Source organism: Panicum hallii, chromosome 7, assembly GCF_002211085.1.
Source record: "Panicum hallii strain FIL2 chromosome 7, PHallii_v3.1, whole genome shotgun sequence".
Classification (NCBI taxonomy): Eukaryota; Viridiplantae; Streptophyta; class Magnoliopsida; order Poales; family Poaceae; genus Panicum; species Panicum hallii.
Genome location: NC_038048.1, coordinates 34,094,467 through 34,106,991, shown reverse-complemented (window position 1 = coordinate 34,106,991; position 12,525 = coordinate 34,094,467). Strand labels below are relative to the sequence as shown.

General features: G+C 46.7%; 1 protein-coding gene across 1 annotated transcript; it reads left to right on the top strand.

The window, feature by feature from the left end:
• Positions 1-8,260: 8,260 nt before the first annotated feature.
• LOC112899581 (serine/threonine-protein kinase D6PK-like) lies at positions 8,261-12,161 on the top strand. The gene is made up of 3 exons (XM_025968103.1): positions 8,261-8,616; positions 8,959-10,616; positions 10,919-12,161. Exons 2-3 carry the CDS (start codon positions 9,073-9,075, stop codon positions 11,772-11,774), a joined length of 2,400 nt encoding a protein of 799 aa, XP_025823888.1. The 5' UTR covers positions 8,261-8,616; positions 8,959-9,072; the 3' UTR covers positions 11,775-12,161.
• The last annotated feature ends 364 nt before the right edge of the window (positions 12,162-12,525 follow it).

Below are 12,525 nucleotides of genomic sequence, written 5' to 3'. Positions count from 1 at the left end.
AATAGTTCATCTTTATATCCAATATTTTTAAAGTCAACTATGATCATCCCATACCGGTCCTTCGTTACGCCTCCTCCAGCCACCCATTCGCAACGAAATAAAGGGACAACTATGGGTCCATATTCAAGTTCCCATATCTCCTCTATGACACCATAGTAGTTGTTCTTTTCTCCATTACTGTTTACTATACACATACGGATACCACTATTTTGGTTGGTGCTTTTTTTGTCTTGAGCTCTCGTATAAAATGTATACCCATTGATTTCGTACCCTTGGTATTGCTGGACAGTGATTGATAGTCCCCTAGCCAGCCATTGAAGTTCTTGATCAACTGTGTTGTTGCCCAATAATTTTCGTCTGAACTAGCCGTCAAAAGTTTTTATATGTTGGCGTGTAATCCAAGCAAGATTCTTTTGTGGATTTTCAGACTGTATAATATTCACGTGCTCATCAATATATGGAGCCACCTTAGATGAATTCTGAAGAACCGTGAAGTTTGCTTGGTTGAATTCACTACAAGGGATGTGCACATTACATTTCTTTCCTAGTGTGCCTTTTCGCTTTAGTCGCCCCTCATGGTGTGACACGGGGAGCCCAATCGGATTGAGATCAGAAAGATAGTCAACGCAAAACTCAATGACCTCCTCGGTTCCGTAGCCCTTAGCAATGCATCCTTCTGGGCGAGAACGTTTACGCACGTACTTCTTCAATACTGCCATGAACCTCTCGAAAGGGAACATATTGTGTAAAAAAACAGAACCCAGAATAGTTATTTCTGTCACAATATGAACTAGAAGGTGTGTCATAATATTGAAGAAGAAAGGTGGGAAGACCATCTCAAAACTGACAAGACATTCGACAATGTCTTTCTGCAGCTTTATTAGATTATTTGGATTAATTGCTTTCTGTGAAATTTCATTCATGAATGCACAAAGCTTTACAACTGCCAATTTCACATTTTCCGGTAGAACACCCGGTCAGTATAACCGGAAGTAATTGTGTCATCAGAACGTGGCAGTCATGGGACTTCAAGTTTTGGATTTTCTTCTCTTTCACATTTATTATGCCCTGTATATTTGAGAAGTACCCAGACGGGACCTTGATACTGTTCAAGCAATCGAACATGCTTTCCTTCTCCTCTTTACTCAGATTATAGCTGGCAGGTTTTAAATAGTGGCATCCTTTGTCTCTCTTCTCGGGTTGCAAGCCTTGTCGTCCAGCTAGCATCCACATGTCGCGCCTTGCTTCCAATGTGTCTTTTGACTTACCATACACTCCCAGAAAGCCTAGTAGGTTGACGCAAAGATTCTTCGACAGATGCATCACATCAATTGCGTTGCGAACCTGTAAGACTTGCCAATAAGATAGGTTCCACAATATAGACTTCTTCTTCCACATTGGAGCATGTCCCTGGTCATCCTTTAGAACAGGTTGGCTACCGGGACCCTTTCCAAATACTACCTTCACATCCTTGATCATCGAGAACACACGCTTTCCATTACGGAACAGAGGCTTACGACGAGTTTCGGGCTATCCTTTGAAATGCTTCCCTTCGGTTCTTAGGGGGTGATCGGTAGGAAGGAATCGGCGATGGCCCGTGTATACGCACTTCTTACAGTGTTTCAAATAAATGCTATCAGTTTCATCATAACAGTGGGTGCAGGCCATGTATTCCATGTTCGACTGTCCCGAAAGTTTTGCAAGTGCAGGCCAATCATTGATGCATACAAAAAGAAAAGATCGGAGGTTGAAAGACTCCTGTTTATACTCATCCCACACATGTACACCTTCTTCTTTCCAGAGCAGTAAGAGATCATCCATCAAGGGTTGCAGGAACACATCAATATCGTTGCCAGGTTTTTTTGGCCCTTCTATAAGCACCGGCATCATGATGAACTTACGCTTCAGGCATAACCAAGGAGGAAGGTTGAACATACATAGAGTCACGGGCCATGTACTATGAGCACTGCCAAACTCACCGTACGGATTCATTCCATCCGCACTTAGAGCAAATCTTATATTCCTTGGGTCGTTGTCAAATTGAGGATACTCTCGGTTAAGGTTTCTCCACTGGGACCCATCTGCTGGGTGTTTGATCATGTGATCCTCCTTACGGTTTTCTTTGTGCCACCGTATCAACTTAGCGTTGTCCTTGTTTTTGAAAAAGCGCTTCAGACGTGGTACTATAGGGAAGTACCACACCAACTTTGCGGGAACTCTCTTCTTTACCGGCTCCCCATCAACATCACCTGGATCATCTCGCCTGATCTTATACCGCAATGCGCTACAAACAGGACAAACTTCCAAGTTCTCGTATTCGCCGCGATACAGGATGCAGTCGTTAAGACATGCGTGAATCTTCTGCACGTCCAATCCAAGAGGGCAAACCATCTTTTTAGCTTCGTATGTTGTTGACGGCAGTTCATTACCCTCAGGAAGCATGTTCTTTACAATCTTTAATAGCTCACCAAATCCCTTATCGGTGACACCATTAGTTGCCTTCCATTTCAGCATCTCTAGCGTGGTACCCAACTTCTTCTGCTCCGGTTTGCAACTAGGGAACAACGGCCTTTTGTGATCCTCCAACATCTTCTTAAACTTTAATGCCTCCTTTACAGTGTCACTGTATTTCTGTGCATCAAGCAACGCCTGACCTAGCTCGTCAGGTGGCTCCTCTTATGCAACATTTGCTTCACCCTCGTCCATTGGTTCATCTTGAAAGCTACCTGTTTCATGAACCCATGCCCAATCTGGAAGATTGTTATCACCATCGTCATCTTCTTCATTATCTTCCATCATAACTCCAACTTCGCCGTGCTTAGTCCAAAGACTATAGTTACTCATGAAACCATTCAAGGCCAGGTGATTCCATAGAGTTTCTCTTTTCCGGAATTCCTTTTTATTTTCGCAAACACTGCATGGACAACACATTAAACCCTTTGGCGACCTATTTGCCATTGCTGCCTTGAGAAAATAATCTAAACCCTGAATCCACGCTGCGGTGCTCCGGCTTCCGTGCATCCATTGCCGGTCCATCTGTACAAATTAAAAAAAATCATTCTAAATGTGTTATGGTCAAACTATATAATAATCATTCTCTAAAAAGCAACTAATCAATTCTACCTTGCTCAAATTAATGAACAAATTAATGAATCATGCTCATTGTCCCTCATCCTTAAAATCTCTAAAATTTTGCATAGTAACATATACACATGTCCCCGTGAAATAATTCAAAAAAATTACTCTAAATGTGTCATAGTCAAACTATCTAGAAAATCTTCTCTAAAAAGTAACAAATCGATTCTATTTTGCTCAAATTAATGAACAAATCGGAAAATTATGCTCATTTTTCCTCAACCTTAAAATCACTATTTTCTTTATCTAGAAAGCATGAAACAAAGAATAAACACCGTGAAAGAAGAGTGGAAGAAGCTACTAACTTTTGGTGCACTTGGATGGGTGAAATCCTCACAAATTTGAGGAAAAATGGGCAGCACCTCCCCTGTAACACGCCATGAGAGTGAGAAGAGTTCGGTTGGAGGGCTCGGGAAGAAGGAGTGCCAAATGAAATGGAGGGTACACATGTCACCATGAAATAATTCAAAAAAATCATTCTAAATGTGTGATGGTCAAACTATATAATAATCATTCTCTAAAAAGCAATTAATCAATTCTACCTTGCTCAAATTAATGAACAAATTAATGAATCATGCTCATTGTCCCTCATCCTTAAAATCCCTAAAATTTTGCATAGTAACATGTACACATGTCCCCGTGAAATAATTCAAAAAAATTACTCTAAATGTGTCATAGTCAAACTATCTAGAAAACCTTCTCTAAAAAGTGACAAATCGATTCTATCTTGCTCAAATTAATGAACAAATTGGAAAATTATGCTCATTTTTCCTCAACCTTAAAATCACTATTTTCTTTATCTAGAAAGCATGAAACAAAGAATAAACACCGTGAAAGAAGAGTGGAAGAAGCTACTAACCTTTGGTGCACTTGGATGGGTGAAATCCTCACAAATTTGGGGAAAAATGGGCAGCACATCCCCTGTAACACGCCATGGGAGTGAGAAGAGCTCGGTTGAAGGCTCGGGAAGAAGGAGTGCCAAATGAAATGGAGGGCTAGGGATGTAGTGGCCGGTATATACGGGGCAAGTTAGTGTCGGCTAGTGGCTTTAGCCGGCACTAACTGTGTACGTTTAGTGCCGGCTAGAGCAGACAGCCGGCACTAACTTGTAAATTACAAGTTAGTGCCGGCTAGATATACCGACCGGCACTAACGTGCGTTTTGACCGTTGTGGCAGCCGTCTGACAGTTGGGGGGATGGCACGTTAGTGCCGGCTAGGATTTCTAGCCGGTATTAACGTGCCCGCCTTACACTGTTCAGGCACGTTAGTGCCGGTTCGTTTTTGACCGGCACCAACGTGCTAGTACCGATAGACCGTTTTCTAGTAATGAAAGCACTGAAGGGCTTAAAATTTTTACCCAAATATAAGTCGTCCCAGGATCCTTTGGAAAAATTTCCCATACGAGGACCCTCGCGAAGCGTCTTTTTTTTTTTTTCCAACGCACTGCTAGGGCAGGGCGACCGCCGTCCACCGCCCCTGAGCTCCTCCATCTCCTCGAATCTCCCTCTCCGCCGTTCTGCTGCTCTCCCTTCCTCTCAATCCTAGTGAGATGAGCAGGCCCGTCACTCCTTGCACCCAGATCCCCTCCCTCTCAAACCCCGTCGGTGTCCCATTGGAAGCTCCAAGGCGGTGCTACATGCAGTTTTTTTTGCAAAAACCAGCGTCTATTGCAGTGAGTTTCGTATTGTTGTTTTCAATTGTAGCGAGTAGTGAAAGGCTCTGTTTGTTTCCGCTTATCTGGATCTCGCTTTTCTGAGAAGCAAGATTCTGTTATGTCTGAAGAATCGATTGTCTGAATAAGCTAGGTATTTGGCAATACTAATTATTTTGAGTCGATTCTCTGAGGTAGATGGTAAACTAGCTGAAGTGCCTCTAAGGCCAATAATATTTTTTTACTGAATATGAGCAGAAGCCAATAATTCTTATGTTTTTTGTCCGGACCTATGTGTTTAAAGTTGAAGGAATAGTGAAATTGCTCAACACTTGAATATTTCTAAGTGTGGCTATACTGTAATAAATGCTCAACTTTGAGTCTAAATAAGATGAGATATTGTACCTCAAGCTTACATGACAAGTACTCAATTGCAAAGCTAGATGTTTAGGCAGCAATAAGGTGCCGCAGTTTTGGGTGAAAACCTTTGGAAGGTCATTCGAAATCAATTTCAAAGACAGGCAGTTTGAATCAAAATGCTGAAACTCTGAAAACAGCCTGCACGTTATCGTGCACCAATAGTCGTAGTGAACCAACAGTCGTAGATCGTATCATCGTGTGTATTCCAGTGTAACCCCGAGCAAACCGATTCCGTTATCTTGAATACTGAATACATCAGCTAGCACGCAGCTTGTTCCTTGCGTGATATGTACACTAGAAGCACAATCATTTTAGGGTACCATCTTGAAAAGATCTTGACGATGCCTAAAAGGGGTTGAATACGCGTACCTAAAAATCTAAAAAATTCTTCGCAGCAAATAAATATGTCAGAACTTCCGACACTGGACCGGAACTTCCGACAAAACTAAAGTTACTATATGAAATTTAAAATTAAACTTGAAACTGAAGAACGTGGTTGAATCAAAAGTTGCATAACGATACTAGAAGAATTCTACAGATGATCTTTGCAAGCACAACGATTTGAGTACGTAGATCGGTACAAAATAAACTCTACATCAATAAAAACAAAATAAATGCAATAAGCACAAGACACAAAAGATTTGTTTCTAAAGTTCACTTCAACTAAGGAAGCTACATCTCCGTTGAGGAGCCACAAAGAGCTGGATCTTCCACTAACCTCTTACTTCACTCAATCAATCATAAAGGAGGATTGAGTCACTTACTCTAAAATCCACAAAGGATACGGTAATACAAACTTCCCAGGACGCATATACACTAGAGGACGCTCCACGGGCGACACCAAACCGTCTAGAAGTAAGCTTCAAGAGTAATAAACGCGAATCGAATGATGAAAATGCTTCTCTTGAGATAAACTTGGTTGCCTTCTCTCTTAGATGGTTAAGTCTCACACTTCAATCTTGCTCTCACCCAAACCCTAGAAATTGCTCTCACCCAAACCCTAGAAAGAATTAGTTCAAGCAGGGATTGGGGAGGAGCAGTAAATGTTCTTGGAGTTGTTTGTTTCGGGTTACATCAGCAGCAAATGAAGACGGAGCTGAGCGAGTATAAATACTCAAGCCTAAAAAGTAGCCATTAGTGCATTGGTTAAGTGATTGTCGGAACTTCCGACTATTTGAAAACAGCTAGCTGAGGACCCTTTGTCAGAATAATCCAGCTTCTTTCGATAAGTGTCGGAACCTGATACAACGTCGGAACTTCCGACACAACCAAAATAGCCAGAAAACTAGATATACAAGTGCATGATTTTATATCTCTCCTTGATGGTTAGCATCTAAAATAAGCATTTTAACGTCTTTATACTATCCCATTCGCACCCCTCTTAATAGTACGGTATTTTCTAAATTTAAATTCAAAATATAAAATAAGTAAAGATATTGTTTTAAGTTCAACACCATCTTTTAAGCAAATTTAATATTTTTTTCTCTTTTTTGTTTTGTTAAATTTTAACCTGCCATAACTCGATAAATTTACTGGCTCGTTAAATTTTGTATATCATTAGCGTCAAAGTCCACTTGAAAAGCGAAATGCACTTTCACACTCCCGTCACGATAAGCGCCGTATTGATCATTCAGTGCGTCTGATCGAACTGGGGGATACAGAGTCAATGGCGTACCTGTGCGGAACTGTAGCGTGTGGGGTAAAGCACCCCCACTCACCTAAACGTGGCAGTTCGTACTCGCATTTGCAATTGCGTCGCATCAGCATGGACCATGGGTCGTGTGGCACCGGGCGTGGATCAGGGTCGTGCCACGGTGCCAGGCAAGCGAAGCAACAGCGAGCTCCCTGCCGCGCGCCCGCCGCGGAGGGCTTGGGTTTCAAAATTTCCTGGGAGGGAAAGAGAGAGAGCGAGCGAGCCGATGCGCGGACCGAGGAGGGTCAGCGTGCCTGCTGCCCCGGCTGCGAACAGCCGCCATGTGCGCCGCTCGATTCCAATGGCCTGTGGCCTGTGGGTGCGTGCGCCCAGCCCCGGCGGAGGCAAGAAGGCACGGCCGTTGCGACCGGTGCGGCCGCCGTCGTCGACGGCGGCGGCGTCCCCCCCGCGAGTGGTGCCAGCCAACGAGCGGGGCGAGTGGCCCTGAATGAATCAACCTGCTGCGACTGCTGCAATCCCGTCCCGGGCCAGGCGACGCGAGCCGCGCGGGGAGCAAATGAATGCGCGCGGGCGATGGCAGCCGCGCACGAGGCGCCTGTGTGCGTGCACGGGGTGGCCGGCGGCCCGCGCGAGCCAGGTCAGGCGCGGCGCGCGGCCCCGGCCAGCCACAGGACCCCCACCCTGGCCTGGCCAGTGGCCACCGCCGCCGTCACGGGGCTTCACGAGCTCGCTGGCAAGACGTCACCGCCGCATCAAAGCGGGTGCATTTTCTTTCACATTTAAAAAAAAGAAATAGCTCCATTTGATTTAGGATGCTACTCGACGAGCTGAGGCGACGGGCCGCGCAGATCCAATCGGGGCCGTTGCGGTCTGGTCTGGGAACTGGATGCCCATTTTTTTACCAAGAAAATTCCTCTCTAGCCACTACACAGTGTAGACAAACCCTATCACTCCCAGTAGCTGACTAGCAGTAGCAGCGTTGTAGGTTTGAATTCCCAACAGGAGCACGGCAAAGAAGCCAAAAGGAAAAGCAGCTCCTCGTCTAGCAATTTTTTATTTTGACGACACAAGGAAAAAGGAAAAGGGAAAGCAGGTGCAGATGATGCCGCCGCCTCCAATTCTTTTACGATTGACAGTGTCACGTCCGGTCCGGGTAGTATTCCGCCGCCCGCTCACCCCTTTTGCCCTTTGCTCTTTGCTTCTGCGCGAGGCAGGCCGTACACCGGGAGTGAGAGAGGGACACGAGGAAAAGGGCGGAAGGGGGCAGCACAGCACGCTGGGCGCCGCTACGGGATTACTAAATGCCCCGCAATAAAGAAAGAGGCGTACATCCGAGGGGGGTGGGGGTGGTGGTGGTGGTGGTTTATCGGTTTGCGATGGCGCGCGGCGACCGTGGAGGAGAGAGAGGGGAGGGAGGGCGTGACAAACTTGATGAGAGAGAGGGTGCGGGGAGGGGGGTGGGACCAGAGGGAGGGAGGGGCAGCCATCATCTGCTCCTCGTGACGCGCGCCGCGCATCGCTGCCGAGCCGCTCCGCTGCTGCCGCTTTCTCTCACTTGAACTCTTCCGCCTCCTCCCCCCCACTCGGCCACTCCCCCCCGCGCCGCTCTCGCCACTCCTCGCCGCCGCACCGGCCAAAACCCTAGCGAATCCTCGCCCTCGCCCCGCCGCGCTCGCCCAGGCGGGAGCACCGCCGGTTCGCGTGCCGCAGCAGCAGCCTCCCGCGGCCCCGCTTGCTTCAGCTGCAGGCCGTCCGGTAAGATTCTCCGCCCAGCTTCCTCCTCTCGCGGAGCTGCAGGCCGTCATCCTTGTTTTCTGTTTTGGGTTTTGGGTTGCTGTCTCTGGCCAAGTCGTCAGCTTATCCCCCCAGGTTTTGGGGGGTGCCTGCTTCAGCTGCTTGCATCCTGTTCACCAGGATCTGCGGAAAAACGAGATCTGCTCGCTTCGGTTTTTTCGGCGGGATGTACGGCACCAAGATCTGCGGAATCTACAGTTTTTCTTTGGATTATTTTGAACAAAAATTTCTCCACCATGTTAGTCTTAATCTTGGCCTCTTTTCCTAAGCATTTGCCTTCAGCTCATGCTTGTTCTCGTGCAGGACTCCGTGATGCGGGTTCTTCACCCGGGGAAGCTGCGTCTCCGGTCACCGGACGCCAGGCACCCGCCGGTCCTGACTTGAAATGCAGCAGCCGTTGTGCGGCCTCCCGCCCAGATGAAGGTGCGGCGCCCGGAGCAGGAGACTGCCAAGGGGATGGCTGCTACGGGGTGCTCGGAGATAGTCGAACTGGTGGACGAGCCCAAAGGTGCGTGCCCGGGGGGGGTCACCCACCTGAGGGTGAGGGTCAAGCCGGTGGGGCAGGAGCATGGGGCGCGGTCGTGCGCGGTGGAGGATGATCTCGACCGGCTCATCAGGTCGATCAACGTGCGCACCTCGGCGAGGGCGTCTGGGCAGACGAGCACGGATAGGAGGCTTATCGCGCTCGGGAAGTCGCCGGTGTCGAGCTCGGAGATTGTGGAGTCCGTCAGCCTCAAGCAGGCCCTGCGCAAGATGTGCATCTCCCAGGCGTCGGAGATGGCTGCCATGAAGAGGCTGTCCAAGCCGTCAGGGGTGTCGACGCCCCCAGATTCTGGAGCTATCAAGAAGCTATATGGATCGGCTGCGGTTCAGGCCAAAGAGGAGAAAGATGAAAAGAATAAGGTTGCGAAAGTTTCTGTGCTGCCAGAGAAGGCTGCAGGGAGTTTGTCGGGTAAGCCAGTTGAAACCAGTACGGAACAGAGCAAGAGCTCGACCAAGAAGAGTTCGCGATCAGCATCTCCAACCACAGTCAAGATCCATAAAACCAGGATCCAAGATGTGATCAGTAATAAATCATCAGAGGCAGTTGATGATCCTCCTGCAGGAACAACACTGGCAAAGCAGAGAAAGGGAAAATCTGCAAAAGCATCTAGCCCCCGGGCTGTTCCAGTAGGTGGTTCACGGCTGGTGAAGCCATTGTTTCGGAATAAAACCTCAACGAAAAAGAAGGTTAAACCCGAACCAGCTGCTGTGGCCACAGCACACAAGCATTATGAGGCAAAAGGTTCTAATTCTCCCACTGGTAAACAGGAGGCCCTTCAGGATGATCCCAGAACCCCAGCACCAACTAACAAGAAGGCTGCTATCAGCTCTACATGCGTTGAAGGAGCTGATTTTGGCACCAAAAGTTGTGGTGTTGGTGCAATCCATGGCTCAAAGGTCGGTGAGTTGTCAAGATCGAAGGAAAAGGGTGAATGCTCCCAAAGCTCGAAGAGTAGCATTGGTGACTATAGCACCAGCACGAGCATCAGTGAGGATAGTTATGGCAGTTTCAGTGCCAATGGAAGCAGGCCTCACATGTCAAAGGATGTGAGATGGGGAGCCATCAGGCGTATGGCTATTCAACAAGGGAGCTTGGGATTGGAGAACTTCAAGCTTCTCAAACAACTTGGTTGTGGGGATATTGGCACTGTTTATTTGGCTGAGTTGGTGGGCTCTGACTGCATGTTTGCATTGAAGGTTATGGACATTGAGTACCTGATAAGCAGAAAGAAGATGCTCAGAGCACAAACTGAGAGGGAGATACTGCAAATGCTCGACCACCCATTCCTTCCAACTCTGTATTCTCATTTTACGACAGACAACCTATCTTGCCTGGTAATGGAGTTTTGCCCAGGTGGTGACCTGCATGTTCTTAGGCAGAAACAACCTACCAGAACCTTTTCAGAAGCAGCTGCAAGGTATGGACATCTTTGTTCATGCTAGTATGTTATCTGTGCTGTATCTATGCATTATTGCCATGTTTGAGCTGCTTAACCTAGAACTAAAAATGGTGCTTATATAATCTTGCTGCACTTGCTACCTGATAGATGTTTTTTTGTCTAGTGATAGTATATTGAGCTATAATGAGCCAAGAGTTTACATTATTTTTTCTATAGGTTACTTTATACTAGTGGGCTATTGTAACTCAAGAGAGTATACATTTTTTACATTTTCATTTGGGTACTGAACTACTGTAACTCAAGAGTTCTACATTTTGTAGGTTCTATGTCGCCGAAGTCCTCTTAGCCTTGGAGTACCTCCATATGTTGGGGGTCATATATCGTGATCTGAAGCCAGAGAACATACTTGTTCGTGAAGATGGGCACATCATGCTCTCAGACTTTGATCTGTCTCTAAGGTGCTCAGTGAGTCCAATGCTTGTGAGAACATCATCAGTAGGCAGAGATGAGCCCACTAGGCCTTCTGGTCCCTGTGCACAAAGCTGCATCGATCCATTATGTATCCAGCCATCCTGGAACAATTCATCTTGCTTCACGCCCCGGCTGGTTTCATCTACACCATCAAGGACATGGAAGCCTAGAGCTGAACCCCTGAAGAAACCATCACTTCCACAGCTCGTTGTTGAGCCCACTGATGCAAGATCAAATTCGTTTGTGGGGACCCATGAATACCTGGCCCCAGAGATCATTCGAGGAGATGGCCATGGCAGCTCGGTTGATTGGTGGACTCTTGGCATTTTCCTCTATGAATTACTCTACGGCAAGACACCATTTAGGGGAACTGGTAACGAGGAGACACTCTCCAATGTGATATCACAGGGCCTGAAGTTCCCTGATAACCCAGCTGTCAGCTTCCACGCGCGAGATCTGATCAGAGGCCTGCTTATAAAGGAGCCAGAGTATCGGCTTGGCTCATCGAGAGGAGCTGCTGAGATCAAGCGGCACCCGTTCTTTGAAGGCCTGAACTGGGCCTTGATCCGTTGGACCGCACCGCCAGAGACTCCAAAAGGCTTTGATGCTGCTGTAGCAACCCTCGCAACGACACGCAAGAAAAAGGAAGGCAAGTGTCTGGAGTTTCGGTTGAACGGCGATGACATCGAGTTTGAGCTCTTTTAGATTTGGCGAGAATGGAGGTGTCAGATGGCCGGTGTTCCTGGTGTTCACAGAGAGGGAAACAGACTTGCTCGTAATTCATGTTTTCTCTAGGGTTCTCTGTGACAGTTGGCATGGGCAGTTGCCCTACACGTGTCCTTCGCGTATGTTCTAGTATCTGTACTCGTCCTTGTAGGTTTTCCTTACTGTTTAATGCAGATGAGTACTTATAAAAAAATATCAAGGTAAGGTAGCTAGAAGTAGTCTGTAGTCTCTCTTCCCTGCAGTTTTCTGTTGAAAATGAGTCATCCTTCGCCATTTGGGACGTTGGGAAGTACGGTAAGGTTGATGTAAGCCTGTAACTTTATGCCTTGTTAATACCATCAAATATTAGAAGACACGATTTGGAAATTCCTGGACATGTGCAAGATGCAACGGGTAGAAATGTAGAATGCGTTCTGGATGTAACAGTCTGTGCCCGTCTTCTGGGTTGAGCTGTTCCTTGCTAATGCTGGGGAATAGTGACTCAGAAGTCAGGCATGTAACTTCATTCCATGTTTCCATGTTAATGACGTAGTACTCTAAATTATAAGTCGTTTTGGTCTTACTAGATATATAATATTTACTATATATTTAAACATAGTGTATATGTATGTATATCTAGATTCCTAGTAAAAGCTATGTACTTGGAAAAATTAAAATAATATATAATTTGGAATAAAGGGCGTGAAAACTTTATATAAAATTAAAGCACGTATTGGGCAGTTATGTGCAT

What these genes read in the sequence shown, in the direction of transcription:
- LOC112899581 (XM_025968103.1), top strand. Translation starts at nt 9,073, where the DNA reads ATGAAGGTGCGGCGCCCGGAGCAGGAGACTGCCAAGGGGATGGCTGCT. An exon ending in TTTTCAGAAGCAGCTGCAAG is followed by an intron (nt 10,617 to 10,918) that starts GTATGGACATCT and finishes TACATTTTGTAG; the next exon opens with GTTCTATGTCGCCGAAGTCC.